This window comes from Felis catus, chromosome C1 (assembly GCF_018350175.1).
Source record: "Felis catus isolate Fca126 chromosome C1, F.catus_Fca126_mat1.0, whole genome shotgun sequence".
Lineage (NCBI taxonomy): Eukaryota > Metazoa > Chordata > Mammalia > Carnivora > Felidae > Felis > Felis catus.
Genome location: NC_058375.1, coordinates 16047135 through 16069588, shown reverse-complemented (window position 1 = coordinate 16069588; position 22454 = coordinate 16047135). Strand labels below are relative to the sequence as shown.

The 22454-nt window shown below is 56.6% G+C and overlaps 1 protein-coding gene across 8 annotated transcripts in view; it reads left to right on the top strand.

Annotated features, from left to right (window-relative positions):
- HSPG2 (heparan sulfate proteoglycan 2) overlaps nt 1-22454 on the top strand; it is a 99909-nt gene that overhangs the window by 21192 nt on the left and 56263 nt on the right. For 4 of the 8 annotated variants that reach the window (XM_045035253.1, XM_045035252.1, XM_045035251.1 and 1 more), the window contains exons 2-8: nt 12974-13109; nt 13727-13771; nt 19759-19868; nt 19964-20022; nt 20315-20475; nt 21786-21836; nt 22251-22379. In XM_045035253.1, coding sequence (XP_044891188.1) covers nt 12974-13109; nt 13727-13771; nt 19759-19868; nt 19964-20022; nt 20315-20475; nt 21786-21836; nt 22251-22379 — 691 coding nt within the window. Of the gene's footprint in view, nt 1-12973; nt 13110-13726; nt 13772-19758; nt 19869-19963; nt 20023-20314; nt 20476-21785; nt 21837-22241; nt 22380-22454 lie in introns of all 8 variants that reach the window. The other 4 variants (XM_045035257.1, XM_045035256.1, XM_045035255.1 and 1 more) reach the window with 2 other exon arrangements.

Here is a 22454-nt window from a genome sequence, read left to right as displayed (position 1 = left end):
AACTGAGCCAGCCAAGTGCCCCCTCTACCCGCCCCCCCCCCCCCCCAGACAAGCTCCTCAACCACTTGGAGGAGAACTCTAAAAGGAGAATAGTGCCCACCTCCTGGGATTGTTGAGCAAATTAAATGAGAGAATCAGTGTTAAGTACTTAACCTAAGGCCTGGAGTGTTCTAAGTACCCAAAATGAGATCTGGCAATGTTACCGTCAAAGAGTATTCGTGTTAGCCACCTGTGCACCCAGAACAGTGGATGGCTCTATGGGGGTTACAGCCACGTTCCACAAATATATGTATCAATCAGTGAATATTTATTTGGTACCTACTGTGTGCCAGGTGCTAGAAAAAGAGCAGTGACAAAGCAGACAAAATTCCCGTCCCTGCTTACATTCTACCCCACATGGTGACTGGAGAGACACAACTTCATCCTTTTTTTTTTTTTTTTTAAACATTTGTTCATTTTTGAGAGACAGAGCACGAGTAGGGGAGGGGCAGAGAGAGAGGGAGACACAGAATCCCAAACAGGCTCCAGGCTCTGAGCTGACAGCGCAGAGCCCAATGCGGGGCTCGAACCCACAAACCATGAGATCATGACCTGAGCTGAAGTCGGACACTTAACCGACGGAGCCACCCAGGCGCCCCAAGATACAACTTCATCTTAACCACAGAAGCCGCCAAGCACTTTTACACACACTGCTGTACTATCCACGTTTTCAGATGAGAAAACTCCAGTGACGGAGCAGAGCCCAGGACCCAGCTCTTCTGAGGGTTTTAGGCCCTGAGGGCTTCCTAGAGGAGGTGGCACTCCAGGCCTCGAGACCTGGCAGGAGAGGTTGGGAAGCAGCTACCACAGTCTGGGCAGCAACAATTTCAGGAAGGTCTTGCCCAGGTCAAGGCCTCTTGTTCCCCAGGGAGGAGGCCCAGCCAGAGCTTTAAATACCCCATGCAGCCCAGAATAGCCCCCATTGTCTTGGCCTGCAGCTGGGGGACCTGGGAGGATGCTGAGGGAGGTCGATGCTGGAGCGGGAGGAGGTCTTCCCTATATGGAATGGGTGGTTTTCTGCGAAGACTTTTCCATTTGGCTCCTGCAAGAACGCCTGCCCGTGGCAGAAGGGCGGAGCCCTGCCTGGTTCTTCGTGAGCGTGAGCGACGTGCTGGCTGAAGCGGGGAGCTCTGTGGGTGGGGGACTCCCAGGGAGGGCTGTGTGCCGGAGTTGAAGGTGCTCCTTTGTGTGCCAGGGATGTGTGTGCATTGGCCTGCTGGGCCCTGCACCGTGGGCAGGCCTAGCCATGTCCCCTCCCCGGGGCCTCCTGGCACCCTCTGGTGCTCTGGCTATTTGGGGCACTGGCTGTGTTCAGGTTTGTGGAGGGATGGGTAATCCTGTCTGTGCCAGGGATGCTGGGGGCACCCTCTGGATGGCCATTCCAGCCCCCTGGATCTTTGATGGCTTTAGCCTCTGCCCATGACTTCAGCCTCAAGGGGTCATGGTCAGTGGACTCCTAGGGGAGGCCAGTCCCACTAGCAAGGGCAAAGAAGGGCGCCAGACAAGCCTTGCCCTTGGGACATTCTCTGCTCTCAGTATCAGGAATAGTTGTGCTTCCTCTAAGCAACGAGTTTGTTTTGACCTCATTGGGTCACAGAATCCAGGGACTGGTCAGGTTTCCTTCCTCCCATTGGCCACTGGAAAGCTCAGAGCCAAACGGATTGTTGCTTTCCCGGACCTCCAGAATTCGGCATGTATTTCTATCTACTCATCTCACTCCAGGCTGTCCGTCTGCTTTTGTGAGCTTTTCTTATGTACGTTCAGTTAGTTTTCTCTCGCTGTTATGCGTGCATCTTTCTTTTTTAATGTTTATTTTTGAGAAACAGAGAGGGAGAGAACGACTAGGGGAGGGGCAGAGAGAGAGAGGATCAGAGGGTCCAGAGTGGGCTCTGCATTGACAGCAGAGAGCCGGATGAACTCACAAACCGTGAGATCATCACCTGAGCCAAAGTTAGATGCTCAACCCACTGAGCCACCCAGGCGCCCCTACGTGTGCACCGTTGTAAACTGCCTTGAGTTTTTCTGGGAGAAGGTGGCAGGGGAAGTATAAATAGATGATGATGATGATGATGGTGATGATGGTGGTGGTGGTGGTGGTGACCCTGTGCTGGGCAGTCCCCTGCAGTCTTGAGGCTTGGTCCTCACTTTGTGATGACCTCTGCCAGCCCCTCCCTCTTTGCCGGTGGAAGTCACGGCCTAGAATTCAGGTTGCAGGATTTCAGTGTCAGAAAATGTCAAAGCCAGAAGGAACCTTTGGGATCTTCTAAGTTGAGAGCTTTCAAACTCACTGTTCAGCAGTGAAACCCTTATGTCAATCAAAAAAATAGTGGTTTGGTTAGATCCTGCACTGTTTTGATAAGGGACAGCAAACACAGACCATTCACCACGGGCTAGTGCTGTTTGTAGCATTTTACACTTTTATTTAATCCTCACGACAATCCTGTGAGGTAGATGCTATTAATGTGAACGAGCTGCTCCTGGCCTCTCAGCTAACCTGGGGCTGCACCAGATGTATGGTGTAGGTCATACAATGGGAAAAGGTGGATTTGTTTTCAGTGAAGCAAGTATTTGGGGGAGGGGGCCCAACTTCTATTCATCCCCCCCCCCCACTCTCTCACCCCCTCTCCCAAGTGGCCCCCGAGGCTGCTGAGGACAGACTGGAAACCAGTGATCTAGGCCTGTTTCATCATTTGAGGGAGCCTGAGGCTAGAGAGGGGAAGGGGCTTCCCCAAGACAGTGGGGGAGCTGGAAACCTTTCTCAGTCCCTTGGCCCGCCCGCCTCCTGGAACAGCATCAACAGCTCGACCTCCCCCCTTGGAACACTCAGCTCCCTCCATCTCGTGGGCGCTGGGACCCTCTGACCTTCTGCATGGTCCTAGGGGACCAGGAGCGACCAGGCGCTGGGCCACCCTCTCTGTCCCCTCTGACGGGACTCCTCTCCTGAGAGGACAGGCTGGTGACCAGGGAGGAAAGAAAGGGGCAGACTCTGGTGGCGTTTCCCCCCGGGGAGAGAACGTGCCCCTCGTGTCACCCGGCCTGCCTTTCCTCCACAACGCCTTCATTGCATGGGGCCTTGGGGCTTTCTGTCTTCAAGAGCTCCCTCTTCAGAACCCCAGTGGTGCTGCTGGGCCATATCTTACCTCCAAAGCCCCGCCAAGGGAGAGCTAGCTGGCGGCCAGCCGAGGGAAAGGGGTAGGTTTGTTGTGGGTGTTCCCGGTATGTGCTCTGTGAAGCTCTAATCTTATGAGGTCTGCATGAAGAAAGGGTTCCCAGTTAAGCAAGTTTGGGAAATACTAAATAGTTGCTCCCTTCCCCGATCATGGTGTTCAAGACGTCTAGGACTTAGGGAACCAGCTCAGCTTTGTGCCACCAGCCTTTCCCAGATGTGTTTGTTTGCAGGACACCCACCCTGTCCAGAGCTGCTGTGCCCAGGATATTACTCATGAGCAAAGGGGAGAGGGGCACTTCAAGAGGAAGGGCCCCTTCCTTTTATTTCCAGCTCTGTTACCTCCCCTTTGGTCCTGGGTTCGGCCCTGCCTGCCCCTTCCTCCCCCTCCAGGAAGCAGATGAGGAAAGCCCTGGGGGCAGGGGGGGAGCTGGCCTCCTTGGCCGCAGCTGTTGGACTGTCATCCCAGCCTGTTTTTTCCTGTTGCCGATGCCCACGGGAGCAAGCAGGAGCAGAGTGACCGCGGCCTGGTGGCCTGGCCGCCTTAAGCAAGGCCCTGGAGCCGGAGCTGCGGCCCTGCTCGCTGCGGAGACCCCCCCCCACTCCCTGAGATGCCGGTCCGCGCAGGGAGCAGGTGACCAAGGGCAGCTTCTTGTCCCCTCAGAGACGGGGCTCTCTGGCCGGAAAGCCCCAGGCATCAGAAATGGCAGGAGGAGGGCTCAGGTAGTACGGAGTTCCTGGTTGGAAACCAAGGGTCTGGCTCCCAGTCTCAGCTCTTCCAGCTCTGTGACTCTGGGCAAGCCATCTTTCTGCGACTCGATCTCTTCATTTGTAAACTCCTTCCATTCATTAACTTAAAAAGTGTTATTGAGCTGCTGCCACATAATTTGTAGGTACTGGGGGTACAGCAGTGAGCGCAATGGACAAAGTCCCTATCTTTGCGGAGCTGATGCTCCAGTGGGGGCGACAGATGATAAACAGATGAGCATGTAAACATAAGGTAGAGTGTAGATGGTGAGATGCTATGAAGCAGGGTAAGGGAGGTGACAGAGAGCCAACTAAGAGATTCTGGACCTGGGATGTGGTCAGGGTGGGTCTCTGTAAAGGTGACACTTGAGCAGAAACGAGAGGAAGAGGAGGGGTGGGCACATCTGGGGCGGTGTCCCAGGCAGAGGACGCAGCAAGTACAAAGGTCCTGAGGTAGGCGAGAGCTAGGTGTATTTGAGAACTATCGAGATAAATGTGGCAGGGAGTGGGGAGAGCACGGTAGGAGAGGAGGATAGAGAATTGCGTGTGTGTGTGTATGTGTGTGTGTGTGTGTAGGTATGTAGGTCACATAGGACTGGTTACCCATAATAAGGGCTCTTCTTCACATCCTTTGGTGAGTCAAGAGTAGTGGAAAGGCCTAACCCAGTAGGTTCAGGCGGTGGTCATTGTTGTAAGTGATGTCTCACTTCAACAAAAATTTGTAGAACGTTCCCCCACACCCCCGTAGGCCTGGCACTGTGCTAGGGGCTTCATTCCTGAAATCTAGGGGCAGCGACCCCAGAGGGCATGGGCAGGCCCAGCCGGGTTGGTGGGGGCCATGAAAGCCCGCAGATGCTCCAGCGCTCCATGGTAGCAGGGCCACCTGGGCGCCAGAGAATCCGAGAACCACGCCGGGCTGCGGGCAGGAGGCAGGCACGTGAACACCGCCGGTGCTGTTGGCATGAACAGTGTTTGGCAGATAATATTCAAGCCCTGGGGACCTTCTTGCCGGGCGGCCCAGCCCGGAAGCCATGCCCACTTGGCCACCCCCGCCGCCTTGGCGTCACCTGGCACGTGGGTGGGGCAGAGGCATTTCCCAGTGACTTCCTGCTTCTTCCCTCTGAGCTGGCGGACAGCTCATTGAACGCCAGGGGAGGCCCATTCTTGGGGTGTCTGTGGGGCAGGGACTCTGGGGGAGCTGGGCAAACTGGGGCTCTGTGACCAGCACCAGGCACAGCCAAGAGAGACTGCTCTTTTGGTGGAGAAGCCCATTCGGGGCTGTGCACAATCCCACCTCTGGGCCTAACCACGTGCCCTCCCTTCTGCCCGGTGCAGGCACTTTGCCCCTTCTCCACCCAAGACCGTCTTTCAGACCCAGCTGAATTGTCCTTTCCGCCGGGAAGCCTTCGCCAAGCTCGGTTAGTGAGGGGACCCTCCCCTGGGCCCTCCCAGCCCCCTGCCCTTCCTCTGCAGAGTTCTCCATGCACTGTGCTCTCATCACTCGGTTTAATAGTCTGTCTCCCCTAGGAACACAGAGCTCTGTGTCTACTTCCCGGTTTTATCCTCAGGACCCAGCGCATAGTAGGTGCTCAGTAAGTAAAGGTCAAAGCGGCTTGAATTGAACCTTTTATGGCAGGTCAGATTGATTATCCCCTTTTTACAGGTGAGGAAGCTGAGGCTACCCAGCTAGAAGGTGGCCAAAGTGGCCTGAAATCAGGAATCTCTGAGCAGAGTCCACCTTCTGCCCCACTGGCCACATCTCTGAGACCCATAAGGTGCTCTTAGGTGGCTATGCTGGTAAAAGACCCGTTCAGGCGCAACCCAGCTACCTGTATAGGCAGAGACCATGTCAGGCCCACCCGCGAAAGGGCCACGCCTCCCAGAACAAGTCAGCCCCCACCCCCCTGCCTCTCCCAACAGCCCTGGGAAAGAGTCAAACAAAGCAGGGTGTTTCTGTGCCTACATTATCATTGAGGAAACTGAGGCCTGGAGGGATCATTAACCATGTCAGCGATCATGTGATTCGGTCCCATTTTCCCCTGGGATGAGGTATTAGTGGCCTCAATTTTATTGATGGGGAACCGAGGTTCAGGGATCATTCCGGCACTTTCTTGCTGTGTGATCTTGAGCAAGTCTCTACTTTCTCTTTCTGAACTTCACTTTCTTCTTGTGTCAGATGGCCTAATTCCCACCTCAGGGTTGTTGGGCAAGTTCACTTGTTCATTCATTCATTCATTCATTCGGTCATTCAGTCGGTCTGTGTCAGCAGATATTAATTGAGCACCTAGTCTGTGTTTTCTGTTTTGAAGATGCAGCAACGATAAAAACAGGAAAATCACTGCCCTCCTGGTACTTTTGTTCACAGCAGAGATGGCTGGTGTGTGGAAGGTGAGCGCAGGTAGTGGGGATTCGCTGCAGTTTGCTAGAAGGGAAGGGTGTCAAGGGGCTTGTCCACGGCCACATGGTGAGTTTTGGGGCAGAGCTGGGACGAGGGACCCCAGACGTCAGGTTCTCGCTCCGCTGTTCTCTGTTGAACACGGCCCTGGCTGGAATGCAGACTTTCCAGGTCACAAGCCTTGGGGTCAGAAGCAGGGGCCTGCAGGCTGCTACGCCTCTGAGGTAGCAGAGTACAGAAGAGGGAGTCCTGCCGTCAAACTGGATCTCCACTGCCTTAGCTGTGTGGCCTCGGGTAGGTGACTTCAGGTCTCTGAACTTCCCTTATCTGTAAACTGGCGGGGGTGGGGGGGTGGGGAAGCACCAGTATCTGCCTTCTGGAGCTGTGGTCTTGCATGAGATAAGCCTTGTAAAAACCTTATCTTGGCACCTGCGTGCAGTGAGCTCTTGATGTGCCTCCACCGTTCTCCTTATCTGGGGCATCTGGCCAACTCAGGCTGGAGAAGGTCCTGCACCTTGGGAGCCTGAGTGTGGGAAGCTGGCAGGCCTCCCGAGTGGCACGGGCAGTGTAGGCATGCCAGAGGAGGCTGCGGCCACCTCCTTTCCGGCCCGGCGCCCCTCTTAGCCTGCCAGGGGATTAAAGGCCTTTTGGCCTTTGTGTCGGGCTCGCCCGCCCCTGGCAGTTTGCACAACAAAGTGCTGCCCCGACAGATTCCTCCCCTGTTGCCGTCTGCTGCCCATGGACAGGGCACTGGGCAGCCTGGGGGTGGGGCAGGGCACCTTGACCCTGTGTCTGGGGCCTAGGGTGTAGCAGAGCTGGGAGCACGTGTTATGGGGTTACGTGGGAGCCTGTATCATAACAGAGTAGGAGCGCGTCCTTCCCGGGAGATTCGGGGGCCATGGGTGGGGGAGGGGGCCCTGAGGCAGTCTGTGCCGGCAGGAGGCAGGTGGGCAGGCAGGGGCTCGTTCGTCCCCCGCCCCCACGCAGGCTCTGGATTTTGATGGAGTGAGCTCACTCCGGCCCAGATGCCTGGAGCCTTGCCCTGGGCAGCTGCAGCCCCCCTGGGGACTGCGGTGCTCAGACCTTCCTGCCCAGCTGCGTGGGATGTGGTGGGCTCGGCCCAGCCTGGGTCACGGGGAGGGGGTGATGGGCTGGCTGCCCACGTCGCGGGAATAATGGCTCTGGAGCAGCCCCGAGTCCCCCTGTCGGCCTCGAGTCAGCCTCGGAGGAGGCAGATAACTCGAGCCTCGGCACCAAGCTCTGCCGTCACCTCGAGCCTGGGCGCCACCCCTCCAGCAAGCCCAGAGCTGAGGCAGCAGGGCCGGGCCCTGTCCTTCTTCCCAGACCTGGAGGCTGACCCTGGGCCTGAGCCCATGCCCCCCCACCGTCCCATGCATCACCTCTTGCCCATACCCACCCCTCACCTCTACTCTGTGCCCCAAGTATGGGACTAACTCTAACTGATGCTCACTGAGCACTTACTGTATACAAGCCTTCGAGCGGAGCGCGTCATGTGCTTTTAATTTCATTTACACCGGTGACCCTCGGTGAGCCTCAGTTTTCTCATCTGCAAAATGGAAATAAAACCCGGGAGTGAAATGTGCATTGGCATTCAGAAGTTTTCAGATTCGAGAAAGGTGCCATCGAACGTGTGAGAGCACAACTCAGAGGAGTCTGGAGCAACACCCCGTAATGAAACACACTAACATTTGCTGCGGCAAAACACTCCTGCTCACCCTAGGTGAAGTAAATAGGATACTGACCGCTTCCTGTCAGTTCAGGTCAAGACTTGGCACCAAATGAACTTGTTGTAAACTTATTTAAAAAAAACAAAGAGGAGGAAACACTCTTAGTTTTCAGAGCTCTTTGCGTTTCCCCCGCTGCAGATGAGGGATAGCGGCCCTGTAGCGCCGGCCCTCCCACGGTGGCTGCGAGGGTTATTGGAGGGGGTCCACACAGCGTCGAGGAGAGGGCCTGGTGCGGAGACAGCCGCCGATGGAGTCTTCCAGCTCCTATTGTCATCCCTTCGCCGTGCAGTCCTCCTCCTCCAGCTTTGCTTTTAGCAGAAAACGCCAATCCTTTGAAACCCCCAAACCCTATATCCTGTATCTGTTTCTGCACCTTCCCCTGCACCCCAGACTTTCTCTGCCTTCTCTACCCCTCTCTAATGGCTCGACCTTTCACCTCCAGCCTGGGTTCTTCTCAGCTAGCCTTGGATCCCTCGGCATCCACACCCAGGCTGGGAAAGGAGGTTTGTGGCCTCTGTCCCTTGTCCCAGAGGATCGCTGCGGGACTTGAACCTGGAGCCTCATGTGCATGCTCATGCCTACCAGGAAGGCCTGGACGCAACCCAGCCTCGGGGGGCTGTCTCGCAAAAGTTCCCCGCCTGTCTGGGTTCCCCCACCTCCTGCCACCCGTTGGGGGGCCATTATGCCCACACCCCTGCCCTAGCAATTGTTCCCAGCACACTAGAACAGTCCTCTGGCCTTGGCCTGTATGAGTCAGCTGCCTCCACTTCCCCCACCAGGAACCTGTTGTGTCTGGAAAATCCTCCTGTCTGCTTGACTCCTTCCTCTCTGGCCCAGGTCTGCCTTCTGGACCCCTCCTTTCCAGTCCCGCCATCCGGCTCCAATGCCTGCCTGAATACTGGGTTCCTCTGGGAGGAAGCCAAGCTTTCTTATAGCCGGAGATGGACTGGAGGGCAGGAAACCTGAGTTCTATTTCTGCTTTTGACCTTGGAGCCACCAATGGCTCTCCTTGAGGTGTTAGGCATATACTGCATGGGCTCAGGCCGCTGGCAGCTCAGGTGTCCTGTGGGCCATCCTGGGAGCTGGTTGGGTTGGGGATGGGAACCGGCCAGCCCTGGGTGTCCTGGCCCTGCCCCCTGCTTAGGCCTCAAGGCCAGCCTGGAGGCCCAGCCTCAGCCCTGCCTCTTTTCCTGGTCAGCAGGTGCAGAACCCAGAGGTCCCCTGTGATCTTGGGCAAGTTACGTGGGGGGAGACGGGGGTGCTATTACCTCCTCTGTGAAAGGGGGCCATTCATACCTGCTCAGCCACCTCAGGCAGTCATTGTCAGGGTCTAATGACCCCAAGTTTGAGGAAATGCTCTGTAAACTGTAAAATAGCACTGTGGTTGAAAGGTTTTGTGGGAGTGACTCTCAGTGACCTTGGTCAGTTCTGGCTCAGTGGCAAAAGCTTAGACATTGGAACCAAACCACCAGAGGTCAAGTCCCAGCTCCGCCACCTGCTAGATCTTCAAGCAGATGATCCGACTGCCCCATTTTCCCATCCCTACAGTGGCCTATTGAACACCTGTAACCTGGGTTAACATTTATAAAAATCCTCAAAGAAGTGCCTGGTATGTAGTAGGTGCTCAATAAATGTTAGGTCTTTCTATTCTCAAGTAGAGCCCAGACTTCCCAGATCTGAATCCAAGTTCTCTTCTACGGTCAAGTCTCAGGCTCCTTTGGGCTCTTTCCGGGAGCCTCATTCTGGTCTGGTTCCATCTCCCCTCCCAGATGTGAAATACAGCTGCTAGAACCTTTTGATCTTCAGCTTTGCACAAATGAAGTCTCTGCTCTTGTTGGCTCAGCCCTTGCTACAGGCCCTGATCTGACCCCAGAGCCTCGGGCCCTGGGGAGGGGGCTGAAAGCAAGGGCAGGCTGGCATGTGGAAGGGCCCATTCCCTGGAGTCCCTGGGGTGGGAGGGCTTCTCTCCAGGCCCCGGCATGCTCTGGATTCTCTCACCCCTCTCACTGCAGATGTGTGTTCCTGGCATTTTTTCCAAGTTGAGTCTCACTTTGCTATTTCCTGTCCGGTCTCAAGTCACCTCCCCCCCACCACCCCCGCCCTGGCCTGGGAGAAGCTTTGGACCTTGCTCACCACCAGAGTTTTCCTTTCCAGACAGCAGTGTCTAGGGGATGCTGGGAATCTCTGTGCCCCGTGCATGCCCCCCCTCCCATGGCCTGGCTTGCATGGGGAGGGGGAGGGTGTGGCAATGACACAGCCCTCCCCAGGTGGGGAGGATCCAAGCCTGCCCCCTCTAACCTCTTCTGCCCGGTGTCTGTGCCCCTATGCCGGCCTTAGCCTCACACTCCCCTGAAGTCAGTCAGGGCCTGCTCTGGACCCATCTCCCACCTGGTGGGAACATTACCTTCTACCCATAGCCAGGGAAGGAGGGGGAAGCCTTTCACGGACTGATCTTGTGGTTCTTAGCCAGTGAGTGCTAGAGTTCTCTAAGCACATGCCAGTTCATCCCTCCCACCTGGCTGAGAAGGGTCCCAGGAATCTGAATTTCTCACCAGCTCCTGGAGATTGTGAAGCTCATTCCTGGAAACAGACCCTGTGGGCATGGTCTAGAGGTCTACTGGCCACCTAGGACTGGGATGGGCATTTGTCTAGAGAGAAGGTAGGGGAGGAAAAGGAACAGGAGGAGGTGTTTGCCCATGGGTTGGAGGGGAAGGGGCATTGGGCCATGGCAGAGAGTAAGGTGTGGGCAACGTAGACCTTATACCACGCTTCGTAGCACTGCAGACGTGAAGGTGACCAAATGGCGACCAGTCGAGGAGGAAGCTCCCAGCCTAGGAAGGGAGATTGCATATAGACTCTGTGGGGGCAGGTGGTACCTCCAAAGCAAGTCAAGTTCAGGAAGCAGCTAGAATTAATAGGTGATGACATTTTTGACCATTCGCTCATTCATTCATTCATTTCTTACTTCAGGTAGTTATTGAACATGGGGTGCTGAGAAGGTAGAGATGAATTCATCACAGTCCCTGCCTCCATTCCAATGGAGATACAGATGATTACAGTGTGAGCCCAGAAGCACCCAGAACCCAGCCTGGGTGGGGACAGAGGTGACCGTAAGGGCAAGAGTGAGGAAAAAGTCTCCCAGAGGAGATTTTCTTTCTTTTTTTAATTTTAATTTAATTTTGTTGAGATTTTCTTTTTAGGCATCTTTATTGAGGTATAAGTTATATACAGTAAAATGCACCCATTTTAAGTGTACCATTCAATAATGATAAGATGTATATACCCAGGGAACAGTCACTCCAAAAGTTTCCCTTGCGTCCCTTCCCAGCCAGCCTACCCCATCTCCGGTCCCAGGCAACTAGTGACATTTCTGTAACTGTAGATTAGAATTCCCCCCCCCCCCCAGAGTTTCCTATAAATGAGGTCACACGGTATGTAGTCTTTTGTGTCTGGCCTCTTTCGCTCACTGTACTGTGACTGAGTTTCATCCGTGTTGCTGTGAATATCAGTTATTTGTTCCTTTTTCTCATTGATCAGTTGGAGGAGGTGATGTTTACCCGAATTTTGGAGGATGACTTAGCCAGATAAACAAAGCAAGGAAGGGCATTCCAACAGAGGGACTAGCGTGAGAAAAGGCCAGGAGCTCCAGGACACGGGCTGGGTAAAGTTGGGGGGTGTAGGGAGGGAGAGAGACTGACCGTCTCTTTGTTTTTCTTCTCCTCCTTGGCCCTCTCTTCTGCTGCCATCACCTTGTCTGGCCAGTGAAGGCTAGGTTTTGTTTTCAAAAGCGAGACCATTTCCTTCTGGCTGGGCTGGGCTCTCCAGAGAGGGCTGAGGCCAGGCAGGGCCTGAGACTCTCAGGCCAGGCCATCTGGGGCTGGATGTGCATTACGGGGCCACAGCAAATCCATGCACACTTGTGCTTAGGGGCTCTGGGGTTTCCTTGGTCTCCTCCGGGTTTGTTTTTTCTCTGCGTTAGCTGATAAAACTCCTTTGGCAACATTTCCATCTTGTCTAAGAGGAAAGAGGCATTCACTGCCCATAGCCCGCCCTGAGAAAGGCAGGTGTTGTGGCCACTGGGGCGCTGCTATTCTGGCCTGCAAGGTGCAGGGTCTCAGCAGGCCCTCTGTGGAATGGGAGCTCGAGGTGGAACTTGTGCTGGGCTCAGCATCAGCCTGAGGTCATACAGAGTTGACACCACGCCTGTCCTGCCCCCTTTCAGCCCAGCTGTTGGGTCCGCCCCCTCGGCTGTGTGCACAGATGAGCTTGTCCGTGTGGCCACAGATGCCAGAGCCAGCTCTCCAACATGGCTGGAATGTGTTCCCCATGGCTTGGAGCTTTGGAAGCCAGGCTGAGGCAGAAAGAAGTGGTTGAGATGGCGTGCGAGGGAGCGGCTATCACAGACGGCCGCTTCGGTGGACTCACCTGTGATTACTGCCTCTGTCCCCCACCTGTGCTTCCTCCTGCCTCTGTCCCCCATCTTTGCTGTTCCAGGTCACCCTTTACCTGTCCGTGTCCCCCTGTCTACTACTGCGTATTCCGGATGACCCTTGCCTTCTCCAAAGGAAGAGAGGAGTCAGTCATCAGTTACCAAAGTGATTTTAACTTTATCATCTGTTTGTTTGAGGATTCATTCAGACTCAGTGAATGCGCAGGGTTGGGCGCTGAGGCCTCCGGGGGCGAATGGAGCTTTCTTTGGCAAAACTGAGTCAAAAATAGTGGTTCAGCCCCAGCCTGACTCTCACAGCCAAACCACATCTGACTTAACCACTACAGGGCTTTGGGGTAGGACTCTGGGTCCCCCTTGAAGTGAGGGGAGGGATCCTTTGCATGGTGGAGGCTGGAGAATGTGACGGTCGGCTGTGTGATCTCCCACAGGTGACTCATGGGCTGCGGGCGTATGATGGCTTATCTCTGCCCGAGGATGCAGAGACAGTCACGGTGGGCCGGGCCGGCAGGAGCTACTCAGACATCTCTGATGACGAAGACTTGCTGGCTGATGATGCCTCTGGAGGTGAGCAGAGGGTTCTGGTGGTGCGGAGTGGAGGAGGTCAGGGGTGGAGCCAGGGTTCTCCCCGCCCCCCATCCCAGGTCCTTAAAGAGGCCCCAGGAAGCTTGCCCAAGGGGGTGCCTCAAGAGATGGGCTGAGAGCCGTGTGCATTCTAAGCCCTGGTCCCAGTGACCCCAAGACCCTCCACTTAGAACCTGTGTGACCCTGGTGGCTCACAGGGCCAGTGGCTGCTCCAATGCCACTGCTGTGTCCTCGTAGCACAGGATGATCGGGACTCGCAGGGAGGCGGGAGACGAGGCACAGTAGAGGACAGTTCCCGCCTCCCCTTACCGCACCTCCTCCTGGCCCCGTGGCGAAGGCCAGTGTGACGGGGCCCCTTCCACCCCAGCACGGACAGACCGTCAAGGCCCCGCACCGTGCAGCCTTGACCCACACCCTCTCTGATGGAGGCTTCCACGCTGACTTTCATAAGCCGGCATCCCTGGGCAGTGGGGAGGACGCAACGGCTCTGCGCTTCCATGCCCTTCCGCACGGCGTGCCAGGTGCCCCAAACGGTGCTTGGCACCCAGTAGGTACTCAACAAGAACTTGTTGCTACATAAGTCTCTCTTCTGCTTGCAGATGGCCTGGGTAGTGGGGAACCAGGCAGCGGGGACTTTCAGATGGGTAAGTTGCTGAGGGCCCCCATCCTGCCCCCTGGGCAAGGTCTTCCCCGCCGCAGGGGTCCCGTCTCTGGGGCTGAGGGCCTCGAGGGCTTCGTGGGCCTGCCGTGCAGGTGGTTTTATACTTGCTGAGCAACAGTCGTGTGGACTGGTTGGCAGGTCCCTGCAAGGTTGGGGACAGCCAAGCTCTGTGGTCGTCTGCGCCACAGGGACAGGGCTGAGCGCAGCAGGCAGGAAGCGCCCACGTGTAACAGGTACCCAGAATAGCAAAATTCCCATCTCCCAGCACAGCTCAGCTGTGGGGTCCCTTCCTAGATCCCTTCTTGGGGGTGTTGAGCTGGGGACCCCAGGCAGGGGTGGGCAGATAGAGGCGCTCTGTGGCATAGGACATGTGGGCAGGCCGACGGAGCTGGCAGGGGGTGGAAGTATAGCCTCACCTTGGACCTGGGAGGGACCCTGCCTTCAGGCTGGGTCACCTCTGGGAAGCCAAGGGTTCCTGGGTTGGGGAAGAGGGCTGGGCTTTGTGGAGAGAAAGACCCAGGCCTCCAACAGCTGCTCCTTCCATTAGCACTTGGTGCACAGTGGAGCCGGGGCCAGGCCAGCACTGGGACTCAGTCCCTGCCTCCTCCCAGCCCAGGATTCTGGGTAGAGAAGGAACTACCCAGTGACAAGTCCCCGAAGCTCCATATGGTTCCTGCTGCCTTCTCTGGAAGCCAGCGCTGAGCACTCTGCCGTCAGGGCCAAGGATGGAGCTCGGCTCAGGCGGACCACTGGGTGGCCTCACTGCATCCAGCGCCGCCTACGGTGACGCGCCTGTACTTCTGCAGGGGTGGGGGTCGCCTCCCTGTGTGACTGGTGCATCAGGGGCATCCAAATGCGAGGGGGTCGTGTCCTACCTGCCAACGTGCAGACAGGAGGGTTGGCCCCTAGGTGTCCTGGTCCTGACTGTGACCTCCCAGCACCCGGGACTCAGAGCCTGCCTGAAGCTTTTCCACATGTAGGTCTTTCCAGCGCTGCAGGATGCCTGGGAGCTGGGCGGGGCCTGTGCACACATCCCACACCCTAGAATGGACTGTGCTGATGCATCGCTGGGAGCTGCCTCTTGCTAAGCCAGGCCTGTCTGCTGAGGCCCTGGTCCGGTCCGTACTGTCCATTTGGAAACATCCACGGCCCCTCCCCTGTCCACCGCGGCAGCTCTGCCCTCTCTGAGGGGTTCTTGCCAGCCCGCCTCCCCTGTGAGATGCAGCTGTGAGGACAGGGGGGTCAGAGGTACGGGAAGGGGTAGGGATGGGGGAGCAGCAGCTGGGAAGGGCCCGTGCTTGCGAGTGGGGCCTCTCCGTGGGAAGACACAGGGCCTTAGACCCTCCAGGCCCAGCCCTGGCGCTGGCCTGCTGCCCTTGGGGCAGGTCCAGGCAGCTGGGCTGAGTCGAAGCCCTGGAGACAGCAAGTGAGTTTCCCAGCCTCTCCATGTGCCCACTTCGGCCTTGCCCAAGGGTAGTGCCTTCCCTGCGCTGGGAAGCAAGGGCCATCCTGACCAAGATGGGGCCACACCTGGCTGTGCCCCTTGCCTGGGCTCTGGCCCAGCCCCACACCCTGGATCCTAGCCTCTGAGATAGTACCCCCCCCGCCACTTCCCTCACGTAAGGCTGTGGCTGCTGCAGGCTCGCCCCAGCCCTACCCCATCACCCCCCCCACCTTTTGTGTGCCGGTACCCCCACCCGAAAGACAAGCCCCTGGCTCTGACTCCTCCCTGCGACCCCTGCCCACCTCCCCTCACCCAGTTTTTTTCCATCTTCTGACCCGTCTCTCTGTTTCCACTCTTGTCTGGCCTGTCTCCTTGTCTCCTGCTCCCCTCCTCCCCTGCCTTGGGCTATCTGTCTCCTCTTTGTATCTGTCTCATCTGTGCATCATCCTGTCTCATTCTGTATCTCTCTCTCTCTCTTTCCCTCTCTCCCTTCTGCCTCTGTTTCCCCCTTGCTCTCATTCTTCCCCTGCTTTCTCTCTGCTTCTCTGTCATTTTCTTCCTCTGTCTCTTTCTGTCTCTTCATGTCTCTGTCTCTCCCTTTGGTTCCCTCCACCTCCCTTGCAGTCTCTGTCCCTCCTGGCCCCCCTCACTGTGGCTCTGCTCTGCAGGCCCCGGCCAGGCCACCCTCCTGTGGCTGGTGAGGAATCTCCTCCCAGTAAGTGAGGCCAGACAACCTGGGGGGAGGCTCCCTCTGCCACCCCCCCCCCCATTCCCTCTCCCGGCTCTCATTGTGCTGTCATACGTGAGGCTCAGAGGCAACTTTCTTTTTGGGAGTGGGGACCTGGTCGGCCCCTGCCCGGGACACAGCCAGGCCCCATCTGGGCTTCCAGGCCTAAACACGATGGGCGGGGCCCCTGGCATTCTCCACGCCCCCCCCCCCCCCGCCGCCCCACCAGGCACTGCTTGGGCTGGGACGGGTACAGCAACCCCTCAGGGAGCAAGTCCCTAGAGGCTGGAGGTGACGGGTACCCGCCTCAGGACTGGCTGATGCTGGGCCCACCCAAGGGACCCAGGGCTCCCGGGCGTGGGGTTCAGGGGCCTGAGTGTCTGGCGGATGAGTTCCATTGAGCAGGGAGTTGGTGAGATAGTCTGCCGCGGGGCTGGCGTGGTCAGGTGTGCGTTCCTCACCCCCACCTGGGTGCAGGCACTTCCTGGCCCCTTGCCCCTCCAGCCTGTGGCTCTAAGCGGGCTGTCTGGATGAGGTCAGAATGAGGGCCAGGAGGGAGAGCGCTGGCCGGGGCAGGCACCCAGAGCACACCCACCCCCAGGCAGCTTCACTCACTTACGGTGCCTTCGGTTCTGGGGGCTGTTCCTAGAACAGAGCGGGCTTTACCTTCTGCCCCAACCCTCAGGCTCTGGCCACAGGGAGGCAGCTCAGGGTGGAAGAGGGAGGGTGCTCGCCCTGACCCACCCCTGGTCTTGGAGAAGGCGGGGGTGGGGTCAGGCAGGAGGGTCCGAGCCCTTCCCAGGGCCTAGGAGAAAGGGGCTTTGTGGCATCCCGGCCCCCTCCCCCAGGAACGGGCACATTCCTGGGCAGAGGCCCGGCCTCCTCGCCCGCGCTGGGCCATGGGGCTGAGGCCAGGGGCTGGGCTGGGGGACTCTCAATGGGCCTCTGTGCCTGCTCACAAGGGGCCTCTGTGGCTGAGCCCTCGGCCTCCACACTCGGGCCCACAGAGCCCCACCCACCCGGCACCCAGGAGCCCAGCCCAGCACAGGGCAGCGCTGCCTTCACAAGCACCCTCTCTCGGTGTAGGAGCCCACTCCTGCCCCTTGCTCAACACCCCACCCTGACCCCGCAGGGCTTGCTTAGCCCAAGCCACAGAAGGAGAACATTCTTGCTGGGGGGTGGGGGTCGTGTACCCATGTGCACCCAAGAGAGTGAAGTGGGAGGAGGACAGGCCTTGTAGTCTTGCACGAGGTCACAGGGCTGTGAATGGCAATTTTACTCCAGAAGCTAAGCTTTTAACCACTAAGCCACACTGCCTCTCATATAGTAATGGCTCATGTTTTATTACACACCTACTATGTGCCAAGCTCTGTTCTAAAGCACTTACATATTTAACTCATTTGTAACTCATTATCTTGGCACTTATAATTAACACCTAAGGTCATGAACGTTATTAAGATTTAATGCATTAAAAATCTCATACAGGGTCCAAATCTTGGCTCAGTCGGTTAAGCGTCCGACTTCAGTTCAGGTCATGATCTCACGGTTCGTGGGTTCAAGCTCCATGTTGGGCTCTGTGCTGACAGCTCAGAGCCTGGAGCCTGCTCTGGATTCTGTGTCTCGCTCTCTCTCTGCCCCTCCCTGGCTCGCACTCTCTCTCTCTCTCTCTCTCTCTCTCTCTCTCTCAAAATTAAACACTAAAAAAATAATGGTAACAGGGGCGCCTGGGTGGCTCAGTCTGTTAAGCGTCTGACTTTGGCTCAGGTCATGATCTCGCGGCTTGTGAGTTTGAGCCCCGCGTCGGGCTCTGTGCTGACAGCTCAGAGCCTGGAGCCTGCTTCGGATTCTGTCTCCCGCTCTATCTCTCCCCTGCTCATGCTCTGTCTCTCTCAAAAATAAACATTAAAAAAACATTTTTTTTAAATCTTGTATATAATGCTCAGGAAACTGTGTGTGCACCTGTGTGTGTTTGTGCGTGTACACACTAGTCTGTTTGTATCATAAGCATATGATGTGGATTGATTCAGCCATCATTGGTTCCGTATCTACCACATGCCAGGCTTTGTTCTAAGTAGTGTGTGTGTGTGTGTGTGTGTGTGTGTGTGTGTGTGTGTGTGACTCATTTGCAGCTTGTATTAACTTGTACAACTTCCGTATGAACTCACGAACGTGAGATTTAATACATATAAAACATCTTTATACAGTAGGTGCTTAAGAAACAGTTGTATGTGTATGCTCACACCAATCTGATATGTGTTTATTGTCTGTCATTTAATAGGCACCTGCTCTGTGCCAGACTCTGTTCTAAACACTTATACGTATTTAAACTTATTTGTAACTCATTAACTTGGCATTTATAATTAATACCTAAGTTCATGAATGTTCTAAAATTTAATACATTAAAAATCTTGTACAGGGTGCCTGGGTGGCTCAGTCGGTTAAGCATCTGACTCTTTTTTTTTTTTTTTTTTTTTAAGCATCTGACTCTTGATTTTGGCTCAGGTCATGATCTCGTGGTTTGTAGGATCGAGCCCTGCATCAGGCTCTGTGCTGAGAGCATGGAGCCTGCTTGGGATTCTCTGTCTCCCTCTCTCCCTGCCCCTCCCCTGCTCATACTCTCTCTCTCTCTCTCTCAAAATATTTTTTTTTTAATCTTGTACATAATAGGTGCTCAAGAAACAGTTTGTATGTGTACATGTAGCACACTAGTCTGTGTGTACCATAGGCATATGATATGAATTGAACTCATGTTCATATGAACTCGTGAACATTATGAGATTTAATGTGAATAAAATGTCTTGTATATAGTGGGTTCTTAAGAACAGTTGTGTGTGTATGCTCACATCAATCTGATATTCATCCCTCGTGTATTAGGCACCCACTGTGGGCCAAGCACTAACTCTGGGGATACAGAGGTGAATGAGGTGCAGGTTGCCCTCTCATCAGGTTTATTCTAGGGGGTAGTGAAAGCGACCACAGCTTCGGATTCTCCGGCACTTGCCCTGTGCCAGGTGTCGCAACACTGTGCATGGGGAGATGTGCGTGTAAGCACGATGTCATTTATTCCCTACAGCCACCCGGGGTGGTAAGTGTAATTAGCATCCTCAGTCGACTGAGGAGGAAACAGAAGCTCAGAGAGGTGAGGTCAGTGCCTGTGGTGTGGCTGACCTCAGAACCCCTGGTTTTCACATGATAGTCTAGTACAGTCCGTGCGTGACCAGGCAGGATCGACACGATGCAGGAGGGAAGGTGTTCTGATGGAGGAAGCACAGGGGAGGGGGGCGGTGGTCCTGAGCAGGGGTCTCTAACCCAGCCGGGGTTGGAGGGTGGAGGCCAGTTCAAGTGCTCTTCTTGGAGGAGGTGATGGCTGAGCTGGGAGCCCTGAGGGATGACTAGAACCAGCCAGGGAGGAGTGGGAGGCATGTCTCGGTCCCTCGTGGGTGACCCCTGTGCCAGGCCAGCCTCCTCTGGAAGCCAGTTCTTCCTGCCCAGCCTTCCTCTGTGCCGCCGGGGGTCTCTTCGGCACCATCACTTCGTTTCTGCGTCAGGCTACTTTCCCGTTGGTTGAGGCCCCTCACTTATGGGTGGGGCCTCGGCTTTGACCCTGGGCAGGCCTGCCACAGCCACTGTGACCAGTGCTCGTACGGGCAGTGCTGGGCATGGCTGTGCGCCCACGGGCGCGGGCTGGGCCAGAGGCCGCTGGAGACCATCCCCAAATCTCCACCCCCTGGCCCAGCGGCCCGGGGCCGCCATATGCCAGGCCGGACCCCTCCTGGTGACAGCCCACTCTTCTCTGCAGTTTATTTCCGGGCCCTGGTAAACTTCACTCGCTCCATCCGCTACAGCCCTCAGCTGGAGGATGCGGGCTCCGAGGAGTTCCGGGAAGTGTCCGAGGCTGTGGTCGACACGGTGAGGTGAAGGGCTTGGGCGCTCCCCGAGGGTGGGGGGCGGGACAGGATGGGGTGAAGGTATCTGGAGGCTGACGGTGCCGTGTCACTCTGCAGCTTGAGTCGGAGTACTTGAAGATTCCCGGAGACCAGGTTGTCAGTGTGGTGTTCATCAAGTGAGAAGGGTCCCCTGGGGGGGGCCGGTCGGGGAAGGGGGGGGCTGACCTGGAGGGAGGTGACAAGGAGGGGAAGTAAGAGACGCCTAATGAGGTGGATCTCGGTCGGTGGAAGGTCAGGAATTTGGGGAGACAGTTGAGACCTTAAATTGCCCCGCTTGGGTTCCAGGCTGTCTGGGAACAGGCACAGAGTCAGGAGATCGGGCCTGAGCCTCAGGCAGGGGGCGGAGGGAGGAGCTGGGGCTGCAGGTGTCTTTCTCATCCTGCTCCCCTGCCCCATCCCCATCCCTAGGGAGCTGGACGGCTGGGTCTTCGTGGAGCTGGACGTGGGCTCCGAAGGGAATGCAGACGGGGCTCAGATTCAGGAAGTGCTTCATACCGTCATTTCCAGCGGCTCTGTTGCCTCCTACATCACCTCTCCCCAGGGATTCCAGTTCCGGCGCCTGGGCACAGGTAAGCCCATCCTGGGACCCGGAGCACTTCTTCGTTCCTCCCAGTGTCCCCTCCGTGGGCTCTTCTGGCTTGGGGCCTGTACACCACTAGGGACAGGGAGCTCACTACCTGAGTCCGCCCCATCAGTCTCTGTGCAGTCCTGGCTTGGGTTGAGTATAACCTGTTTCCTCTAGCGTGTACCAAATTACGTTTTTTAATTAAAAAAAAAATGTTTTAAGTTTATTTATTTATTTTGAGAGAGGGAGCGAGAGCACAGGCAGGTGAGGGGCAGAGAGAGAGAGGGAGAGAGAGAGAATCCCAAGCAGGCTCCGTGCTGTCAGCACAGAGCCTGATGGCACAGGGCTCGATCTCACAAACCGTGAGGTCATGACCTGAGCCGCGATCAAGAGTCGGATGCTTAACCAACTGCACCACCCAGGCGCTCCTAACATGTACCCGGTTAGATTTAATCTCCGCTCGCTCTCTCTGTCTCTAGACCTCTGTACACTGACAATAGGTAATGATTCCTTTCTGCATATGGAACTTTTAGATCCAAACGCATTTGCATTTAATAATAACCAACAAATGTTTACCGAGAGCTGACTATGTGCTGGGCGCTCAGTAAAGCCCTCGTATCCAGCCTCCGTCCAGCCTTCATAATTCCTGTGAAGTAGATATTCCTCTTATTTTAGACGTGAGGGGGCTGAGGCCCAGGAAGGACAAGTGGCTTGTCCCAATTCACATAGGCATTGGTGGAAAAGCCAGAACTTCCACAAAGCCCCATGTCTGTGCCAGTCTTGCCAGAACCCACGATGACATGAGATGAGCGAGAACAAGAGAACGGCCCCCGGTCACACAGCTATCGGATGCAAAGGCCTGGCCTTTGAGCTCTCGGTCAGCTCAGGTTTCTTTGCACGGCACCCCCCACCCCCAGGCTCCTACTTTGACTCCCTGAGTCTTGGCTTCTCCAAGCCAGACAGGCCCCATTCATTCCCCCACAGGCTCCGTTTCTCAGAGCCGTCACCATCCCTGAGTCAGGAGACCCAGAGCTGAACAAGCGCTTTCCCTATCGTGGCGTAGCCAGATGGGAAGAAGACAGTGTAGCCATCGCCTCTGTCATTCGGCACATAAATCCCCAAAGAACGCACCCAGAGATCAAGTTTGCTCTTCACGGGGCCCAGACCGGAAGATGGCTGGGGGCCCAGCCCTCTCCTCCCCGCTTTTCAGTGGGCCTTCCTGGTTAGGGATGGTGGGATGGGCCTGGCTCGGCCCTGCAGCCCACGGCTCCCAGGTCCCAGACGGGACGGTGCTGATCACACCTTCCTTTCCAGCACAGACACCCCCGCCCCCTCCGGCCGCCGTGGCGGCCGCAGTGACACCAGGTGAGAGTGTAAGCCAGACCTAGGCCCGGCCAGGTACCTGGAGAAGTTCATGGACGGAGGGAAAGGAAGGATGAGGGCGAGATGGCTGGGCGTGGCCCACAAGCCGCCCTCTCTCCCCTTCCCCTCCGTCCTCACTGGGCCAGGCTGTGGCCTGCACGCGTGTGATGTGGTGGTTGCATGCGTGTGGCTTGCTAACCGCGTGTGGGGTTTATGGAAGGGATGGCTGAGGCCACCGCCACCCGTCCCCTGTCCCACGTGTGCCGTGATGTGTCCACCGTGTGCCCTCTGCCTCACTTGAGTCTGCCGGACACAGGGCGCTGAAGCCCCCTGCCAGCCACGCGGTGCCTGTGCTGCCCACGACACCTCCCGCCCCCCTTCCCACCGTGCCCCTCTGACGCCCTCCAACCCCCACAGTGCCCCAGTTCTCAAGAGTCTGCACCGAGGCCGAGTTCGCCTGCCACAGCCACAACGAGTGTGTGGCTCTGGAGTATCGCTGTGACCGGAGGCCCGACTGCAGGGACATGTCTGACGAGCTCAATTGCGGTGAGGGGCCGGCCGGGGCCACAAGTGGCCCGAGACACCGGGCAGGGCCGGGGTACCCCTGGGCCTCCGTGTCAA